Below are 21,744 nucleotides of genomic sequence, written 5' to 3' on the forward strand. Positions count from 1 at the left end.
TGGATAGAAAATACTGACAAAATGATAAGAGTAAAAACTAATTTATTATATTAAAAAAGACAAACAATTTATACGTGAAATATAACTGAAGCTCTAGAACTATTTTTATTAAATGAATGAGAATCTTTTAACACATGGAGGCAAATACCACTAGTTTATATGAAAGCTTCCTTTAATTATTGACGTGGAAACTCATAGTTTGTTAAATTTTAATTATAAAATAATAATTGATGGGATATTCAAAATATTTTATTAATTGGAGGAACTTAATTGAGAATTTTTAGATTTTAACGAGCTTTATATTTCTTAATGAGTTTTAAAAATGTTTTTTATTTGAGAAAATATTAAATTAATATATATATATATATATTTGTGTTAAGATTAAAAATAAAAAATATTTTTTATAATATCAAAAAGTAATAAGTAGGCAGGTGGGGAAAATGTTTTTGAAGATTCAAAGCAAAAATACTAAACAATGATGACTGTGCAGTGTGCCACCGAAATGACAGGGGCCGCCAAAAGCCAACCAGCCACAGCTTGGAAAACTTCTAGCGAAGTAAGAAAAGAATATTTATTATTTATTCTTAGTTTAGTTACACCCGAAACATTTTATTATTAATTAATATTAATTGTTTTCTTAAAACTAAAAAAAACAACGCATCGCTTCATTCTGCAGTCGTTCTTTTCTCTCTCTCTCTCCAATATATGGTTGATCAATTCCAGTATTCCAACAAATAAAAACTGAGTCTCTTCCCTTCCCTTCTAGAGGAAAAAAAAAAAAAAAACAGAGAGAAATAAGGCATAAACAGCACGTCCCTATATCAATTGCCAGATTATTATAGAGAGAAGGCGATCTGATCCATCTCTATTTAAATTTAAGTTAAAAAAAATGGGCACACTCCAGACATGGCGAAAAGCCTATGGCGCTCTCAAAGATTCCACCAAAGTCGGTCTTGCTCATGTCAACAGCGATTATGCGGTCCGTCCGTCTCCCTCTCAATCCTTTTTTATTTTATTTTGAAATAAAACCAGATCAAATATCTGTCTCTCTTGTTCTCTATTTTTAGATTTTTTTTCTGTATTTTCTTAAATTTAGGAATTGGACGTGGCCATAGTCAAAGCAACTAACCACGTTGAGTGTTCTCCAAAAGAGCGCCATCTTAAAAGTCAGTACTACTCTTCCTTTCGTTCTTTATTTATTTATCTCTTCAATTTTAATTTCAGTGGGCTCATGAGACTTGATTTTTGCTACAGAAATCTTGGCTGCTACGTCAGCGATTCGGCCTCGAGCTGATGTTGCTTATTGCATTCATGCTCTTTCCCGCCGATTGGCCAAAACCCATAATTGGACGGTATAGATTTTGTTTAGTTTTTGAAATTCTAATTGTTTTATGATGTTTTGGACTCGAAATGAATTGGGGTTTGATCAATATGTGTAATTGTCCATCCAATGCAAACGATGTTTTTGGTTATTTTTTCTTAATCTTTGAAAGTTATCAGTTGAATTCTTTGGATGAACAAAAATAAGATAGAAAGTCTCCTCTACATTTTGTTTTTTCTTTGTTATCAATTGGGCTTGCACAAGAAGCTGTTGGAAAGTAACTCAGGTCTGCTCATTTGATCCTTTATGCGACCCCTCAATATTTGAAGGTTTTCAGTTGTGTCGACTGTTGAGAGGAGTGTGCATTGTCACTGTCATGGAATAAATTTAGTCTTGAAGCTTCAAACTAAACCAGGCTATGTCTTAAGTTTATCCATTGCGCATGCATGCAGTGTGTTATTGTTTGACTTTGCTGCACTGTACCAATTTGCTTTTGCTGTAACCACTTGTTGGGGAACTTGGTTTCACAGCTTAATGCCCGAATCTAAGATGCTAACCCACATGGTGATTGTGGAAAAAAAGATAACGAGCAGAACCAGTGAGACAGTCATTGTGACAATTGATGAGAATTATAGTTATTCATATTGACAGATGGTGTTTGGAAGAAAAAGGCTCATAAATGTTGGAAAAAAAGAAGATACTGGAATTGCCGTTGCATCAAATATACATCTGCAATTTGTGCAACCTGTACATTATGTGAAAAATTTTAGTATTTTCTGTGAAGTGATTGAAATCTGTTGTTTTATTTTTTTCATTACCATTTTTTTGTTAAGATGCTCATGTTATGCTTTCACTCCTGCATTTTTACCAGGTAGCTTTGAAAATACTGATTGTGATCCATAGATTATTAAGAGAGGGTGATCCTACTTTCAGAGAAGAACTTCTGAATTTCTCTCAGAGAGGGCGCATCCTCCAACTTTCTAATTTCAAGGATGATTCAAGTCCTATTGGTAATTTGATACTGCCTTTTCCCTGTCTTTCTCAAGTCACAAGTAGTGCCCTCTAACTGCATTTTGTGAACCAAGTACCTTTTGTAGCTCTATTTTCTCATCATATTTCTCCTTCTTCAGCTTGGGATTGTTCTGCTTGGGTGCGTACATATGCACTTTTTTTGGAGGAACGACTTGAATGCTTTAGAATTCTAAAGTATGATATTGAAGCAGAGCGTCTTCCAAGACCTGCCCAAGGGCAGGATAAGGTATGTTACCAGAATAGCAATTCTGCTCTTACTAATAAAAAAACGAATTATCAGGACATAGAAGACAGCAAGATTTGCTAGTGAGTGAAAATAGCATCATCTATCAATTCATTTCTCTTTCCCTATTCAGCAGCTTTTTTTGTTGTTAATGTTATTTTAAAAAAGAGCTTTAATCTCCGTAGAATGTGTGCATTATTGCGAAGGCCACACTCTTTCTTCTTCCCTCGCTCTTTAATTTTGGATCAAAGAATCACTAATAAGCTCTTTTTTTGTGCACTTATGCTGCAAGGATAGAGCATATTGTGATTTTCCCCAGTATTTTCTGCAATTGTTGTTTCCAACATGAGCTCTTACTACTCACCTTTGTTCTCTTAGAGCTGCAAAGAAATTCTGTTCTTTTTTCAATGAGACAAGTTTATGAGAAAATGCCCTGCTAGTATCAAAACGCTCTTTTTGGTTCTTTTGATGAAAATTAATAATATGTATCAAGATCTTCAAAAGTACTATGAAAGGAAACTCCTTATGAAATGCCAATCACCACTATATGGATTGATTGTATGGTTGGACACTTGCACTACTTTTTTTGTTGAGAGTGCAAATGTTTTCTTTCTCCATGAACTTTCCTTTTGGCTTTTATTGTCACATAACATGTCATAATTTTAGTTGAAATTTGGACCAAGTTCTGTCTAGAGATTAACTGGTGCTACTTTCACCTCATAATGCAGCTCTCAACATAGCATAGCATAATACAACACCAAACAGGCCCTTATCCTGCAAATTGGCAATACTTATTAAATACATAATTATGAGAAATTAAAAGGAGTCATTATGCCAGCAATTCCAGTGTACAAGGTTCTAAAAAGAAAGTTTAGAAGATTTGAACATACGAGGTCAGTGGAGGTTTAGGACATGGTTATCAACCTGTTGGACCTTCTGAATTTCATAAACTTGGAAGCACCAGATTTGTGGCTTGTTTGGTTGCAAAGAAACTCCTGCACATCTTTTGTTTTGGAGTCATTTGATGAAACATGAGGATGTGATTCAGTTAAAAAGTGGTATTGCATTATGAGCAAGATCATCAGGCCTTCACAAACGGTCGATTGTACTTGTTGTGTCATGGCCTGGTTTCTTATTGAATGGCTTTCCAATTTCAAAATTGATTGTGGTTATTTTACAGAAGCTAGGGAGCTCATTAATGGAAGATTGTTTTTCTTTTTCTTTTTCTTTTTCTTTTTCTTTTTCTTTTTGTAATCTTTGGTGTATTTTTAACTCATTTTAGCAATCTCAAATTTTATCCACAAGAAAATGCTTTGGAGAAAATTGTTAAAGCTGATGTGGAATTAGTTATTGACTTGTTGAAATATTTAGGTGAGACCGACTTTCATTGATATGTATATTGGTTTTTGCCCATTTAAAGCAGGGCTACAGCCGAACTAGGGACTTAGACAGTGAAGATCTGCTGGAACAGTTGCCTGCTTTACAGCAGTCGTTGTATCGTCTCGTTGGCTGCCGGGTATGGAATTTCTTTCTATCCATGGGTAAATTGTTACTTGAACACTCTGCAATGGAGGTGGACAAAAAAATTGATGGAAATTTCTATTTCAGCCAGAAGGCGCTGCGGTTGGCAATTATGTTATACAATATGCTCTGGCTCTGGTGAGCCTTCCTCTCTCTGCTGTATTTCTTGTCATGTGCAAGAATTTTGTTTCTGTATCTGCCATGTGGAATTTTTGTTAATATCTAATTTCCTTGTTTTAGGTGTTTGAGGTTCTCAATTTATTCTAAAATATCATATGGTAATAAGGAAAAGAAAATCTCACAGAAAATTCAGTGTAGTTCGATCTTTTTCCTCCTTGTATGGGTTGCCTCTGTACAGGACTGCTGCTTTACACCCTCCTATTACATACTCATATTATAATGCAGCAATGCAACATAATTTTTTTGCACTTTATATAGTCATGTCCTTTAACTTGCCACCTGAATGACAAAAGCATAGATTGAAATTTTAGAAGACATGGTTTCATTTATGCTTCCTCTTCCTGTATTCTAATGAAGTTGTTGCTGACCTTTTCATGCAATTTTCAGGTATTGAAGGAGAGCTTTAAAATATATTGTGCTATTAATGATGGGATCATCAATCTTGTGGATAAGGTAATCCATTGCTCTTAGTTTTCATCATTTTGCAAGCATTGTTTTTGTCTGATTTTACTATTAAATCTTTCTTCTTTGCAGTTTTTTGAGATGCCAAGACATGAAGCAATCAAAGCCCTTGATATCTACAAACGAGCTGGTCAGCAGGTCATGTTGTCCATTGATTTTGCAGAATGTCAGTTTGTGGTTAAATATTCTTTATCAACATCTAAAGTGTTCATTGGTATATCTTTTATGTTGTAGCATTCATTATAGAACTGAAGTCTCCACAACTAAAAAAGTTTTTGCTACCTGTGTTTTGTTGAAAAAAATTGTTTATTCCTGCAGGCTGGTAACCTTTCTGATTTCTATGACATTTGCAAAGGATTAGAACTTGCTAGGAATTTCCAGTTTCCTGTTTTGAGGGAGGTATTTGATGCTATGAGACGGATTTAGAGTTTTCACTGGTTATTTCATTCTTTCAATTGCAGTGATTTATGACTTTATTGTCCTAATTTTTCTCAGCCTCCACAATCCTTTCTTACAACTATGGAAGAGTATATCAGAGAGGCACCACGTGTTGTTTCTGTTCCTAGTGAGGCATTGGTAAGTGTCATTACTATGCTAGGCAGTCATATAAATTTTCCAATTTATGATTTGTTGATATGTAGGTCCTTTGGTTTTATTGTTAGTAGTTTTATATTTTAAAACAGGCATTAGAAGCCAAGGAGTTTTTGGAAATAGGAATCATGGATCTTGACTAAACTAATTAAGAAAATAGTTCTTGACTTGGCTAGGTGGCAGAAAAGGATGTATGGTGCTGCATATTCAGTTTATGCTTGCTTGTCTCTTTTTGTGTGATGCATGCATGTCAACTTATTCTTCCTTTACAAGGGATATCATTGTTAGAGGTTAAATACTGTAGGACTAATATCTGGTCATTTCAAACAGCTTCAATTGACATACAGACCAGAAGAAGGTCCTTCTGAAGATGCCAAATCATCTGGCGATGAACCTGAGCCACCTCCTTCAGATGATGTTGCTGTCTCCAATGTTGAGATCACCCCTCCTGTTCCTACAACCGCTCCTCAGAACAGCATAGACACTGGAGATTTGCTGGTAATCTCTTAGTTGTCAGCCAACTAATGTTGGTTGATGATTTCTGAGAAATGACCCACCTCTTTCTTCCAACTTTCTTCTTTCAACACCCTCTTTCTTCTTTTTTGTGGTTTTAAGGGATTGGATTATGGAACTCCTAATGCATCTACCATTGAGGAAAGCAATGCTTTGGCTCTGGCTATAGTTCCTTCTGAATCAGGTAACCAGCCTTGTTCCTTTTCTCTTTTCTATCCCTTATTTGAGGTACTTCTATGCTTTCTGGTTGGTTGCTTGTATATGTTTTTATGGGATATGCAACTCCTAATTCAACAGATGTTGCACCAACATTTAACTCTGCTGCTGGTCAAGCAAAAGATTTTGATCCTACTGGATGGGAACTTGCCCTGGTCACTACTCCAAGCAGCAATATTTCTGCCACTAATGAGAGGCAATTGGTAGGCTGCCTTCCTTTCTTATTTTCATTTCTGCAAACATATATTTTCTATGTTATTTCATGGTCTGTTCTCTTTGTTGATTAGCCATCATGAGAATGAATATTGGTGATACAGCTACATTGATTGACATGATGCTATTCTTGTTGACAATGTTAATGTTGCAACAAACCATTACAATTTAGCACTGATGAAGAAAAATTTATAGGAACAGATAGGATAGAAAATGAATTGTTTCTTCTGCATGCATTCTTCTTTTAGTTTTAAGTTTTCATCTAGTTATTGAGAAAAGCCATTGCTATGAATTTGGAGGCAGTTTTATTTTAAATGATTAAGGAGCCACTTAGACATGCTGCATGCATTCCCATTTTTGTGTAGACAAATAGTCGTTTTTGTTCTTGTGAGTTGTTTTGTATAATGTAATGTTTTTTAGCCGATGGCTTGTTTCAAGTCAGGCCTCTGTATAAAATGATCTCTGATCACAGGGAGCTCAAGCTCTGAGCCTGGCACCTGCTGGACTATGGTTAAAAAACTTTGTTTCAGTTATTAACAATCTCTGTGCATATGATTGAAATTGTGTTCAGAATAGCAAGCATATAGCTGTATTCTCTTCAACCCTCTTGTCTATGAATGTCAGGCTGGCGGCTTGGACTCGCTCACTCTGAACAGTTTGTACGATGAAGGAGCATATCGAGCTGCCCGGCAGCCTGTTTATGGAGCGCCAGCCCCCAATCCATTTGAGATACAAGATCCATTTGCTTTGTCAAACAGCATTGCTGCCCCTCCTTCAGTCCAAATGGCAGCAATGACTCAACAGCCTCACAATCCTTTTGGTCCATATCAACCTACCTACCCACAACCACAGCATCAACAAAATATGATGATGAGCCATGCAAATCCTTTTGGTGATACAGTGTTTGGCGCATTTCATGCACATCCTATGGCACATCCTCAGACTAATAATCCCTTCGGAAGCACAGGCCTTCTGTAATCATTTGTTTTTGAGGATTTGAGGAGTGTGATCTAGATGGTGCATCATTATACATAAATTGGAAACGAGAAAAGTATTGTGGGATACTGGGATAGGGTTTACGGACACCCACAAGAGTGATGGTTTGCAGCTTGGATCGCAAGTTGGACTGGGTTGTAAAAGTTGGGTGAATTTGTATTATGCGACAACTAGTTGATACGGATCCAAATAATCTCATAGTTAATTTTTGAAATCCCACCGTTGTATGATTGTAGATTTATTGTAACTCATGATTGTAATTACTTTATGTTGAAATCCCGATAGAGGACTTTTGGCCTGGCTTCTTATACTTGATAGCTGCTCCATTGTGTGTTTGCGCGCACTTCCGTATGTTTGCTGTGATCTATGATACCTTGGGGATTTTATGCCCCTGAACGTTGTAAAGCTGACCACTGAGTTGGGATAACACTAAGAATCATACGTAGAGTTCTAGAAAAATCGCCCCCTCGTGTCAAGTAAGAATCTCTAGCTCTTGGTGATGCCACGGAGAAAAGAAGTGTGTTGGGACGCGCTGGGCTACAGCAACTTCTCTGAAACCACCCAGCTAGCGAAGAGAGTAAAGGAGGAGAATTTGGGATCTGTGAAAGCGAAGGTTACGATCGTGTCTCTTAAAGTGGATAATCTGGCAAGGTATTCGATGTTCTTTTTGGGCCAAACGAAAAAAGATTGTTAATATCAATCTCTTTTGCTTTAGCCATGGTTGGGTGCCTAATGTTCTTTTGGATTTCTCTTTTGATTCACGAAGTCTTTGTTTTTTTAATGGTAGATGTTGACCGTAAAAACATTAAAGTGATACAGCACAAAACACCAAATAATTGTATATTGGTTTAGGTTTGCCTGCATGTCCCGGCTTGCAACTTCTAAATTAAAGTCCGAAATAATAGATGATCATGAAGTGAAATTTACCATCAGAATCATATCACTAAGTTCAAGTTTCCATGTTTTATGAGCAAGTCGAGTAACTAGAACCTCTACATCTCTGGAGATTCCCCCTTCCAAAAGGCTTGCTGATTGATATCTTTTGATTTTAGCACGCGGGCAATTAAGAGGAAGTGAGAATTTTCAAAGTGCTATTGCTAAGATTAAAAGCAGCCGACAAGAGAGAGAGTTGCAAACGATGATTAATTTGAGAGAGTTTTGTCATGTTATGAAACAGTAGCAGCTCAGAACTTCAAATTATTAGCCTGCCAGACATAAATAGCGAGGTTGTTTGCCTTTAAGTTTACAGCACAGATGCCTGCTCGCTTCGTCTTTTGAAGCAGGGGAGTTGATCATCTTTCGTCCTTTAATATATAGGAAACAGCATGCAATATGCAATGCATATTTCGAATCTCTGTGGAAGGGCTACCTCTCATAAAATGATACCCTGACACGTGAGTCTAAGTCACAATTAAATCCCCCGTGCTCTTGTTTCAGCATCATGTAAACAGGGATTAGGCCGTTATTAGCAAATGCCTGTGAAATTATTTGTCAAGCTCAAGCAATGCATAAACGATCTTGTAGATCTTGCTACTAAGATACCACTTCTCCTAATGTCCATCAGCTTTTTTATTTATTTTCAGAGTCTCAAAAAAAATCAAAATCCTCCTTGTTCTCAGAAGAAATGGCCATCCCAGATGAAAAGTTTTGCACTCTAGTCCTCACAAACACCAAAACCTGGATCTGTCCTTGAATACATCTTTAAAACAATATCTCAGATCACAATGTCTTTCAGCGTTATCTGAAATAGAAAAAGTCTGCAACGAAGAGGCATCACCTTTCATTATTGGAGCAAAGCATGTATGTGGCTGCGTGCCTACATGTGTACATGAGAGAGAGAGAGAGAGAGAGAGAGAGAGAGAAGGGTAGTTTTTTCAAAGCCAAAAGCAAAAGGAGAGGAAGGTAAGAAGAAACATGTTGCATGGAGCAATAATAAAGCAAGGGAATCCATGTCCCACGTCGCCAGACGCTATCAAATCACATCATGACCACAGCATTCCAGCCCCCATCTATTTCTAATATTAATTTGCTCATTCCTCTCTTCTTTCCTCCTTTCTCGTTGCTTTTCTTACTGGTATCCCGTTATTTATCACAAATTCACAGCTGTTTTTCATGACATTATTTTGCTTTCCTATGTTGTTAATCATTGGATCCTCTTACATCATAAGGATTAGGATACTTCATTTATCTTAGAAAACCAAATAAATACGAATAAAACCAATATATTCTTGGGTTCTTATAAATAATCGTACTAATATTCTTATGCTACCTACTTTCTTCTTCTTTTTTGTTGTCGGGAGGAAGGTAAAAATATTCGAATCTTGCATAATTCTATGTTTGCATGGTTCTTTGCAAAAAGAGCTATTGCAGCATCACAACAAATAACGATAGTTTAGTAGTATTCATCTTTTTTTTCGTTGAAATATGCATATATGTATGTATGTATATATATATTATATATATATATAACAAAAGTAATACACACACACACACACACACACACACACACATATATATATATATATATATTATTTTAATGTATTTTCAAATAAAAAAATATTTCAAAAAATAAATACTCCTACAATTCCAAAAGAGAAACTTAAACATAAGTATAAACAACAGGATAACCAGGACAGTTTAATTGTAACAAAAAAATTACTAGATCGATGCCTTTACTTGCCTTTTTTTTTAAACTTATTGAATGTTCTTTTTTAGAGAGAAGGGATCTGTAGTGGAAACTTTTTTAATTAAGTGCTGCTGTTAGAATATGTTTGAAAATTGTACATTGATGATCGACATGTTGGTGAAGTGAACAGCTAGCGATTAAAAGTGAAGCCTCTTGCTAGACACCATGTGAGTTAATTACAAATTTGATGCTTGTAGTTCATCTCCTTGGACCTTTTTTTTATTATTGAAATTTATTCTGTCAAACTTTAAAATAGTGTTTTCATTGTTTTGAGTTAAGGATCTAAAATATTGAGAAGCACTTGTCTCAAATGGAATCTAAAAGGGTCTAACCCGTGCGTATGGTATCGCCTCTAGGGTGAGGGATTAGCTATCCAGGGGAAAGAGCTGATGAACCCATGGTGGTCATAAATTTCACGAGCTCTCCAAGCTACCACCTCTGGTGGCTATGACTGCTACAAAAGATCAGGTGCTAAAGTGGCCACCTTGAAATTTATGTTCTTTTAGGCACGCTTGAATTAATCTCCTAGATTTGTACTAAAGTTTATATGCACATGAAACTTCAAGAGCATACTGTTGTTTGGTGCTTGATTTTGAATCAAGGAACATGCTGATGGATCATTCGGTGAATTAACGAAGTTTCGGAAGCCTACAAGCTATTTTGCCTTGCAGTTCTGCCTTGAAAATCAATTGGAGATCATCCCAGCCACCATAAAACTGCCCCAGAACAATACTTGAATATCTTCTTCTTTTATATATATAATATATAAAAAAGAGAGCCATCTGCAAAAGTAGCCCTCCTTGACCCTCGAGAGCTTGCAGTTTGAAACAGTCCTCTTGAAGATGCAATTGGGGACGGTGTCATATGTAGATTTGACAGTTCAACTGTCATCAATGCTCACCTCAACTGGAATAGAATTTCTTTGAAGCTTTGGCACTAGCCCTAGTTGACAAAAATATATGATATCTTTCTTCTTGTCATACATATACTAAACAGCCGTTTCAAACCTTAATCCACGTTAGCCCTAGTTGACAAAAATATATGATATCTTTCTTCTTGTCATACATATACTAAACAGCCGTTTCAAACCTTAATCCACGTTAACTAGCACGCATTCATATCCTGCAGAGCACAAATTACTGAGTTCATATCATGGCCAAAAAGACATACAGCCAAGTAACAGATTTTGCGATGACCCTGATGTGCAATGGCCCTTGTTCTTGAATGCTTCAAATTAAGGTTAAAGGGTTATGATTGGAAATGAAAATGGGGTCGCTTAGTGTATAATTATCGTACAAGATTAAGTCAAATATTTTGTATTTTTCCAGTTGTTGGATGGTATCTTCTAAACCACGCGATAACGTGGGATTATGGCCCCTAACAGGGTCCCTCCATTCAATTCAGGCCATACCAGCAACATTTCTCCTTTTTTGTGTGTTCAATCTTGTGTTCCTACCCAGCCATCAGCCACCAAATTTGAAGTTTTCTCTAGTGAAGAATCAGGCACTCAATCTTAGACCATGGAAACAGTGGAGGCCAATATCATTTCAATTTCAATAGAGTACGCGCTTTTTTATAACTAGCACGAAACCTTTTCTAGAGAAAAAAAAAATCAAAGATATTGTCTCTGAATATGATGGTTTGGATCTTGAAGGGTGGCTCTTTAATTTGCAAAACGGTATAGAAAGCAGGATTTTCTCAGCTCATCTTCTGAAAAATATTATAATGTGAATCTTATGGCAATTACATTATTGTCTTTTTTGGTCAAAAATCAAAAGGGAAAGACAGACTTGATCAACCTTTGAAGAGGGGCGAGTCCATCAAGAAAGTTTATTCATCTTTTTTTAAAAAAAAAAAACAATTCATATGTTCTACATTCTATCTTCAAAGATTGGTTACAAAATTGCAACAAAAGGGGACACCTTTTGTGCACAAATTCCCTTAAAATAGTTGTGATCTTCGGGCATCTATAAATCTACGTGTTTGAACAAAAGCAACTAAAGGCAGAGAGGAGGGAACACAATTATCTTTAGGGGTTAATTGATTTAACTTGAATTGGGATCTGAAGAGTTAAAAGATCCAGTAGGGCGAATTATTATGAAGCATGGAGGAGTATTATTGGTGTTAACATGACTAAAGCAAAAGTGCATTGGAGGGCTGATGCGAAAAAAATAAAATAATTAGATTCCTTGCTTTAAAATAAAGACATGAGTTACAAGAATTTATCAGAAATGCTAAATAATTAAAAACAACAAAAAAAATAACTTTAAAAATACATGTGGATTATACAGTTGATATTTAAACAAAAAAAAATACAATATACAGCTGTTATTTATATCAAGAATATTCTATTATCTGTCTTTAATGATGTTAGTTGTCCTTTTTAATACTTTTCATGATGTACATATTATATTGCATTTATTTGTATTTTTATTGCTATAACAACAGTTAAAACAATACTGTATATTTGATACAATGGCTCTTGCTATATTGAAACCTTTCAAATCTTCATATATCTATATTAATTATATAAAAACCTGTATCCTTGCGTATTTCTTTTTAAAAAAAGATTCAGATCTCGTTATTATTTTTTAATTCGATGATTAAAATTGGACGACATTAATTTGGATACTGTGTATGATATTGCACTCGGGGAGGCCATAGTTTTAGAGCATAGGCACGATATCTGGTATGACCATAAAATTCAGCACAGTGATGGTCTCTGGCTCGGTTTTCTATAAGAAATTCTGGCAAGGCCCAATGCTGTTTCTATCTACCTTGCATGGCATTTAATAGTTTGATGAAACAGGCAAGCTCTCGGTAAACTTAGAGAATCTGCGCTCCAAACCGAAGTTTATTGCAAGAATCTGGGTGGCTTTCCACAAGAGAAACAAAATTAAAGAACAGAAGGAAACAAAATTTCATATAAAAACAGAGAAACCTCATGAGATAAGAGAAACAGAGTTGCATAGCATCTGATTGGGCCCCCTGCTCCACCTTGAGAGTGGCCCACCAACTCATTGGTATGGTTGGTGGGCCATCCCATTTTAATGCCCAAAGAGAAAACAGGTGTGGGAAATAGAGATGGCCTCTGGAGATAAAAGGAAAAACTATGTCTACCCTTTTGGATTCCGATAGAGAAAGAATAAAGATGATTTGTTACAATGGCAACATGAAAAACTGGATTTATAAGGATAAAGATGTGAATGCATATTCACATGAACATCAATTTAGGGCATCATCATCAATAAAACTAATTATACATACTTATATAAGCTCATCATAACCCTTATATTTTAAATAATATGGGTCAGAGATTGTTGTAATATGTGTGTGTGTGGTTTTTTAAAAAAAATATATAATGAAAATACTATAAACTGGGATTTTAGTAAAACCCAAGAGTTAAGATTTCTATATCAAAATATCTGAAATATTTGTTACTTGTGGAATATTAATAATAGGTAACTTAATTCCGTCGGAAGAATCAAGTGCTTTAATCATGCTCTAAAAATTCTTTAATTTACTTTGACTCAAATCACATTATTTTATATAGAAAAAAAACTTTAATTTTCTATTCTAACATTCGAGTTTTAGAAGCTTGTTAGGATTGCGTGTAACCTGTGTTTTATGATGATTTAATTTTTTTTAATTAATTTTTTTATATATTTAAATTTTTATGTTTTGATATTAAAAATATTTTTGAATATATATTTATAAAAAATACTTTAAAAAAACGATGAACCATACAAACATCCACGTTCTTTAGCTCATTCCTATTCAAACCGGCCTTTCAACTTGTAAAAATAAAATACCTCTCCATCTACTTCTTCAATTCTTCTGTCCTCTCTCCCGCTGAAAACATTTTCACGTCTTCTTGTCTTAACATTCTCTCTTTCGATATTCCCCAATGTCCCCCTTTTCTCTGTCTTGAAGCCATTTAACTTCACCTCTGATAAATTATCTTTTGATATCTTACCCAACTCCATCTCTTTCGTTGTACATAGCAAGAAAAACAGAGCAACCATCCATGGCAGGTAACAAGTTTGCAACCATGCTGAACAGAAACACCAACAAGATCACTCTTATCCTAGTCTATGCAATCCTTGAATGGATTCTGATCATTCTACTCCTATTAAATTCTCTGTTTTCTTATTTAATCATCAAATTTGCTGATTACTTTGGCCTTAAGAGACCCTGTCTCTGGTGTTCTAGGCTTGATCACTTCTTTGAGCCTACAAATTTTCAGAATTCTTATAGATCTCTTGTGTGTGATGATCATGCTAAAGAGATTTCCAAAATGGGGTATTGTTCGAATCATAGAAAACTAGCTGAATCGCAAGATATGTGTGAGGACTGCTCATCCTCATCACATAGCGAATCCTTGAACAAGTTTGCTTTCTTTCCTTGGATGAAGCAACTTCGTGACCTTCAAGATTTAGGGGGTGGTAAGCTAAGTGAAAATGGTGAGGAGGATTTGAAGTGTTCTTGTTGTGGTGTTTGCTTGGACACAAAACTATTTTGTGATGATTACTGTGTAATTAACCCGTCCTGGGGTGACTCGGTTTTTACCCAGAAAGGAAATTTGGTTTTGGATCATCAAGTTGATGATAAAGTTGGTGTGGAGGATCATCCTGATAGAGAAAGCTCGGATTTTGTGAGTGATTTCTGTGGAGTTGAACAGGGGATTGTTGAAAACAGGGGACTTGAGACTGGAAGCAGAGAAGAGGAAGTGGGGCAGAATTGTTCAGGCCCTGTTTCTAATTCTGATCGCAAGGAAGTGGCTGCTGATGATTGTGAAAAGGAAGATGTGTTTATTGAAGAACAGGAAGAACCAGTCAAGAATGGGCAAATGGATAATCCAGCTTGTGTTCAACCTGTGATGGTTCAAGCCAGTAGCAGTAAAGACAAGGCTTCTGAAATTCAGCCTTGGCATCTAGAGTTTTACATTGATCAAGATGATTGCCACTTGATTCCAGTTGAACTGATCGATTCCGATGCGACAGAGAAGCAAATTCGAAAGAGGCACGAAAAGGGAGTGGAGGAGAATATTGGCAGTGAAGATTTTGTTTTGGAGTTTGATAAGCAAGTTGGAGCACAATATGAATTGGTTGTGGAGGATAGGAGCAATTTAGAAGAGGAAATGCCATTGATTTCAGTCGATGATAATGCGGAGGAACCTAAGATTGCAGTGTTTGGGTTCATGGAAATACTCGAGAAAGAGAGTTCCTCGGGAGTGCATGCGGATTTGGATTTGGTGGAGGAGGAATTTGAGCTAGTTGCCACTGCTCAACCACCTCAAACCCCTTCTAGTGATGGCAATGATGCTCAAGAAAGTTCACTGGCCGTAGGAGAGCTCATGGATTCAGATTACAATCAAGGTAGGCATTCAACCTTGTTTGATCTAATTTGTACTCAATGTTCCATCTTGAATTCCCATTTGATAAATTTGATAAAATTTGCAGTGTCTGAAGAAGCACTGCAAATGCTTAGTGACGAAATAGAAGCGGATGTCTCGATAGGAACTGAAATTCCTGATCAAGAACAAATTGATGATATTCATTATGGTGAAGAAGTTTCTCCTTCATATTCATCCAAACAAGAAGACCCTTCAACTAGTGATGTCAATAAACATGCATGTGAAGATCATGGTAACCTTGCCTTTGTTATACTGCTGTATAAGAATTTATTGTTACTGTATGTGTATATGATTTGATTTGAAAAAAAACTGAATTGTTGGTTGCATTAGGTTCTAAGCAAGCTGAGGAAGATGCGATAGAATTTAGGACCATAACTGTGGAGACTGGCGACCCGTCATTGCATACAGAGGGCAATGAGCTTGAGGAAGATAAAATTCCTGATACACCAACTTCTATAGATAGTCTTCATCACCTACACAAGAAACTGCTACTACTTGAAAGAAAAGATTCGGCCACAGAAGAGTCTTTGGACGGAAGTATCATTAGTGACGTAGAAGCAGGTGAAGGAGTTTTGACTACGGAGAAGTTGAAATCAGCTTTGAGAGCTGAAAGGAAGGCTTTAGGTGCTTTATATGCAGAACTAGAAGAAGAAAGAAGTGCCTCTGCTGTGGCAGCTAACCAGACAATGGCAATGATAAATAGACTTCAAGAAGAGAAGGCTGCGATGCAGATGGAAGCTCTGCAGTATCAGAGAATGATGGAAGAGCAATCAGAGTATGACCAAGAAGCTTTGCAGCTTCTGAACGAGCTTATGGTAAAGAGAGAAAAAGAGAAAGCGGAGCTAGAAAAGGAGCTGGAAGTATATCGAAAGAAGGTACAGGATTATGAGATGAAAGAGAAATTGATGGTGTTGAAAAGAAGGAGAGATGGTAGCACAAGAAGTGGAACTGCCTCGCCTTCTTGTAGCAATGCCGAGGATAGCGATGGACTATCTGCTGACTTGAATCATGAAGGGAGAGAAGTGGCTGAAAGCTTCGATAACCATCAAGAAAGTAGTAATCAGAACACCCCGGTAGACGCAGTTATATATTTGGAGGAGTCGTTGGCTAATTTTGAGGAGGAGAGGCTATCAATTCTAGAGCAACTCAAGGTCTTGGAAGAGAAGCTTTTTATGCTGAGCGATGAAGAAGAGCAACATTTTGAGGACATAAAACCGATTGAGCATCTATATCAAGAGAATGGCAATGACTACATTGAGATTTATGATCATAGCAGTGAATCAAATGGAGTTGCAAATGGTCACTACAAGGAAATGAATGGAAAGCATCAACAAGGAAGAAGAAACATTGATGCAAAGGCAAAGAGACTTCTCCCGCTTTTTGATGCCATTGATACAGAAATTGAAGATGGGATACTAAATGGGCACTCGAAAGGGTTTGACTCTGTTGCTTTCCAAATGTCAGTCAACAAATCTGACATGGATAGGAAGAAGCTTGCTGTTGAGGAGGAGGTGGACTATGTCTATGAGAGGCTACTAGCACTTGAGGCTGATAGAGAATTTCTCAAGCATTGCATCACCTCCTTGAGGAAAGGAGATAAGGGGATAATACTGCTGCAAGATATTCTACAACATCTTCGAGACCTAAGAAACGTGGAGCAACGTGCAAGGAACTTGGAAGATGGTGCTCTGTAGTCACGCTGTCCTCAACCGTGCACATCAAAGAAGATAATAGGTAACTTAAGCTAAATTCTTCTGTTGCGTCCTCTTCAATACTATAATGTTAACTTAAAAAGATTTATCGATTTACTATCTTTTTCGCGGAAATGCAGATTGCATTTTGGATGCTAATTAGCAGCTGCAATTTGAAGATGGATGATCACTGACATTGTTGTCCAAGGAACACGAGACCAAATGCATTGCCACTTTTTCAAGAAAATATTCATACGGGAAGTCCCTCGATGGAGGGGGGAGGCTCCTGCTATGGTCCTTTAGGCGGGCCTTGATGGACTGCATAATTGAAAGTCTGCCCTCTTCTTTCCTTCTTTTTTCCTCGTTCTTTCTTTCTTTTAATCTTATTAACAGTTTTTGGTGTCCAAGTAAGCCCAATTTTTTGGTGGGTTCAGCTTATCATCCCCTCTTGAGGGGGAGGGGGAGGATGGTGAGTGCATGTGCATGTGCGTGTAGGCTAGTGAAGCGAAGCCAAGCTGTCGTTTGTATGTTGTGAGAAAGGGCCTGGGCAGCGAAACTGGAGTGATCAAGCAGAGATTCCAGGGCGCCAGGTGCGTAGGCGTTAGTTTATGAAGACAGATAGGACTAGAACACTCTTTTTGTCATTTTTTAAATGTCTCCGAGAAGGAAAGAGAAAGGGTAAGTAACCCCAGCCTCCTGTCTTTCTCGTGTTTGCATCATTTCATCATATATATGGGGTTTGTTTATTATTTGTAAGGGAAAAGTTGAGTTATTTGTATACTAAATGTATCCATTTGTAAAGTATATAAAGTGAGTGAGTGTGTGTTTCTCTGGAGTTTCTGAATATTCCTTGTCATGAGGACTGACAGAGATGTGATGAGGTGGAAACACAATAGATGGATAGAAAAAGAAGCATAGATTGCTTCGCGTTCGATGATGCTTCAAGTATTTGACAACTCCTGGTAGGTACAAACCAACAAAACTCAAGCAAACAAGATTGTTATTAATTAAGTGGATTACTGATAAAAATTTAGAATTTAAAAGGTTTTTTTTTCATGTGATCTTTATAATTACTAATATGATAGTTTTTTACATAGATATATTTACATTTCAAAATTTGATTTTGTATAATTTAAAATAATTAGTTTTTTATTAATGAAGATATATTTATCAGGAAAAAATTTATCTCATATCAATTTTAATTAAATTTATTTTTAAAATTTTATTTTTTTTAAAACTATAACTTTAAAAACTATAACAATACCTAACATATTAATGATTTGTTTGTTTACATCGCATCGTGCTTTTTAAAAAAATAAATTTTTATTTTAAATAGTTTTTTATATTATTATTTATAATAACAAAAATAAATTTTAAAAATAAAAAAATTGATTTTATATATATATATATAATCTCAACTGCCGCACGGCAGTTCAATGACTATATATAAAAAAAAAAAAAAAGAATTCGGTGACAGTGGAAAGCCCCAGATACTGGTACATGGAAGCTATCATTATTGTCGGATTTCGGGGAAAGCTCAAATGATTACTCGGATCACTCGCCAGGGACATCATTTATTCAAATGCTCAGCCAGCAAGAGCCACCATGACAATCCTCCAACATGTCGAATCATCTAGCTGCCGCTGTTAAAATAGATATCGAAAACCCTATTCCCTTTTCGAGTCACATGCTATGAGCGCACCAAAACAAATACATGGTTTTAACAGCTATATTTTAATACATTACTGTCCATTAATTAGGAATCAAAAGTTTATATAGTTGTGATGGGAGCTTTTAAATTTTTATAATATTTCAAAAGTTGATATGATAGTTTATTCTATGTGTTATTTTTAAAAGCTTTAATTTGTAGCTTTTTAAAAATCAATAGTTTAGTCGTGATTTTTTTTATTTTAAAATGATGTTTTGAATGTTATAAATGCTTTTATATATAATTTTAAATAGTTAATTCTCTTTATATAGTTGATTTGAATTAATTTAGTTTATTTTTTAATTATTTTTTAATTGAGTTTTTTTTTTTCAGTTTCATCATCTAATAACCCAGTTTTTTTATTTAATTTTATCATTCAATATTCAATTATTATAATTAAAAAACCACTATGAAATTACAATCAAGCCCTTGAAGCAAAGGCTAACAAATTTTAATGATACAGGTGATGGAATAATTCAATTATTCATTACAAAATTAAAATTACTATAAAGTCTTTGAATCAAAGCTTCTTACTGTTAGCTTTTTAAGTGCAATATAATAATTGTATTGTTATAAAAATTGAAAAAACATTGTTGTCCCAAGCAAAATGACAAATTAACAACATGCAAAAACCATTTTACCCATCAAGAAAAACATTATAAATAAAAGAATAAAAAATAAAATAGTAATTTTATTGTAACCAAGATACATTTTACTATGAATTGAGTTACAATAAAATACTCACATGGTTTACGGCTTAGTCTTTTAGTTAATGCTAGTTAGATTGGGAAGAAAATACGCATTAAACTATAAATCACCTACTTTTGAAGTAGAATGCCTAACCTGAGACCGCTCAAAATGGTACAAAAAATAAATCACCTTGCAAAGTTTTATTTTCCCCTGTCTCGTGATTCTTCTATCTATCCACTGAAGAATCGGGCTAAAATCCTGTACCTGTTAATGTTTCTTTCAGGGTTTTATTCCATAAAATTAAGCTTTCTAAGAAAATAGAATAAAAATAACTTTTCTAGAAGAAAATAGTGTTAAGATTTTCCGTGTGAATTATTATATTTATGCTATCTTTCCTGAGAGGTATCTGACCCAGCGCTGGAATTGGGCCTGTCAGCACACCAGGCCGCTTGGGCTGATGTGCTGTTAGGCTAATAGGTGGACGTGATACGTGTTTTTAGAAAGTGTTCGAGTCTGAGATTTTTTTTCACTGTATCCCAAGCAGATTCACTATACCCGTAAATTCAAATGTAATATCTAAATTTAATGTTATTAATCTTGTGAATTTTTATATAAAATTATAGAGGATTTTTTTTTTAATAAATAAATTTAATTAAACAAGTTTAGTTTTTATTAATATCATTAAATATATTAAAATCTCTCATAACCTATCATGTCTTTATTTTTTTGTTGGATAAAATAAGTGAAATATGACTTATAATACAACTCAATATATTAGAAAGATCAAATTACACTTTAGCACATTTTCTTCATAAAAATATAATATTTGTGGGTTGTAAATACACTAGGAGTCATTCAAAAAAATATTCATAATTTTTATTATTTATTATATACATATTTAAAAGTACATCTCTCTATAATATTATTATTTTATTTTTCTAAAAAAATACTTATTTAAGCATTTATAAATTCTTATATCCACTAAAAGAGATTTTTTATAGATATTATTCACAAGCCACCTTAACCTGTCAAATATTAAATATAAATTATTAACACTTTACTAGAATCAATTGATTAAATAATTACTCAATTCAAAAACTTTGGTGCTGTACAATTTAAATTTTTGAAATATCATCAGAAAATAACTATGATAAAATTGACATTCATTCATTTGACTGTGTTATAAACTTATATCTAAGCCAAACAATTATATATTTTTTTCTGTAATTTGTCTCCAAAAATATTTAAAATTAAAAATTTAAATTGTTAAATAAATATTTTCATATAATTTCTAACACGTCATAGCGCACCATGACAATTAAAAGCCAAAATATTCCATCTCGTATTAGTTGTAACTCGAGTGAGACTCCTTTTTTATTTGAAACCGACGCATTGTAAACACGTGAGTATTTATCATTGTCTTTTAGGGAAACTGAGTTATATACACCGCATGCAAATAAGTAATAACCTTGTTTGAAAACGACCAAACTCAGCCATGTGCCAACAATGACAATTAACTATAAAATTAAAAGGAGTGGGTTTTTCTCATAACCACTATTCATCCTCTCACATATTATTGTAAAATAAACTATATAATTTTTTTTTGTTTTTTCAACTTGATTCTTTTTTTTTTTTGGCAATTTAGTCTTAATTAAAGGCCAATTAATTTTGATTTCTCATGAAATAGTGAGATTATAAGAAGAAAGACCTAAACAAAAACATCAAATATGAGTGGCATGCTATAAATTTTTAAAAAAGATGCACTTTCATCCTCAAACTTAAAAAATAACATAAATTATGCAATTTAAGTATCTCAATATTTTTCAAACTCAGTTTTGGTAAAAAGTTTATTTTTTATTATTTTTTAATCTACAATTAAGAAAGTAAAAAAAATAATTTTTTTAAGGTCATAGATAGGTTTATCATGATTCTTGATGTGTTTTACAAGTATTTTGGGTCAATATAAGTTGAAAAACAAGTTTTTGGGTAAAAAAAATTAAGAAAAAATATACAATATCTAATTTTGTTTACAAATTTTAAGGCAAATGACAGTGCAACAAAAACAAATATGGGCCCAGTCATGTGAGCCCTGACAAAATGAGTCAAGCTGGTTGGCCCAGCTTTACCAGGTCTAACAACTAATAACCTTTACTTTCTTTCCTTTTCCTAATTTTTTTCAATGAATGCTTTTTTTATGTGTTTTCTTTTTCAAAATTAATATTTATATTCAGATTAATACCTCTTCTTTTTTTTTTTTTTTAGATAACCTGTTTTAAATTATGGTT

At 34.6% G+C, this 21,744-nt stretch overlaps 2 protein-coding genes across 4 annotated transcripts; both read left to right on the forward strand.

Moving 5' to 3' along the window:
* Window positions 1–686: 686 nt before the first annotated feature.
* Window positions 687–7,578, forward strand: LOC118061180 (putative clathrin assembly protein At2g01600). Of its 2 annotated transcripts, none has more exons than XM_035074572.2 (15): window positions 687–979; window positions 1,097–1,166; window positions 1,255–1,352; window positions 2,193–2,331; window positions 2,452–2,579; window positions 3,997–4,092; window positions 4,185–4,235; window positions 4,665–4,730; window positions 4,812–4,877; window positions 5,058–5,138; window positions 5,235–5,315; window positions 5,661–5,828; window positions 5,946–6,027; window positions 6,141–6,262; window positions 6,897–7,578. In XM_035074572.2, the coding sequence occupies exons 1-15, from the start codon at window positions 890–892 to the stop codon at window positions 7,248–7,250; spliced, it is 1,692 nt and encodes a 563-aa protein (XP_034930463.1). In that variant the 5' UTR covers window positions 687–889; the 3' UTR covers window positions 7,251–7,578. The 2 variants fall into 2 exon arrangements, with proteins under 2 accessions (XP_034930463.1, XP_034930464.1); XM_035074573.2 differs by having other exon boundaries at window positions 4,000–4,092.
* Window positions 7,579–13,736: 6,158 nt separating this feature from the next.
* Window positions 13,737–17,889, forward strand: LOC118061178 (myosin-binding protein 2). 2 transcript variants are annotated; one of them, XR_004689550.2, is made up of 5 exons: window positions 13,737–15,332; window positions 15,417–15,602; window positions 15,701–17,104; window positions 17,202–17,393; window positions 17,496–17,889. XR_004689550.2 is itself a non-coding variant. In XM_035074571.2 (4 exons), the coding sequence occupies exons 1-3, from the start codon at window positions 13,982–13,984 to the stop codon at window positions 17,062–17,064; spliced, it is 2,901 nt and encodes a 966-aa protein (XP_034930462.1). In that variant the 5' UTR covers window positions 13,737–13,981; the 3' UTR covers window positions 17,065–17,104; window positions 17,202–17,889. The 2 variants fall into 2 exon arrangements, 1 of the variants encoding a protein (XP_034930462.1); XM_035074571.2 differs by having other exon boundaries at window positions 17,202–17,889.
* Window positions 17,890–21,744: the final 3,855 nt, after the last annotated feature.

The sequence above is a fragment of the Populus alba genome, chromosome 8, assembly GCF_005239225.2.
Source record: "Populus alba chromosome 8, ASM523922v2, whole genome shotgun sequence".
NCBI lineage: Eukaryota > Viridiplantae > Streptophyta > Magnoliopsida > Malpighiales > Salicaceae > Populus > Populus alba.

Bases quoted from the DNA above. Each gene is read 5' to 3' on its own strand.
- LOC118061180 (XM_035074572.2), top strand. From the start codon at position 890: ATGGGCACACTCCAGACATGGCGAAAAGCCTATGGCGCTCTCAAAGAT. The intron at 1,167-1,254 runs GTCAGTACTACT...TTTTTGCTACAG, and splicing joins AAAAGAGCGCCATCTTAAAA to AAATCTTGGCTGCTACGTCA. The intron at 4,236-4,664 runs GTGAGCCTTCCT...TGCAATTTTCAG, and splicing joins TACAATATGCTCTGGCTCTG to GTATTGAAGGAGAGCTTTAA.
- LOC118061178 (XM_035074571.2), top strand. From the start codon at position 13,982: ATGGCAGGTAACAAGTTTGCAACCATGCTGAACAGAAACACCAACAAG. The intron at 15,333-15,416 runs GTAGGCATTCAA...TAAAATTTGCAG, and splicing joins GGATTCAGATTACAATCAAG to TGTCTGAAGAAGCACTGCAA. The intron at 15,603-15,700 runs GTAACCTTGCCT...TGGTTGCATTAG, and splicing joins ACATGCATGTGAAGATCATG to GTTCTAAGCAAGCTGAGGAA.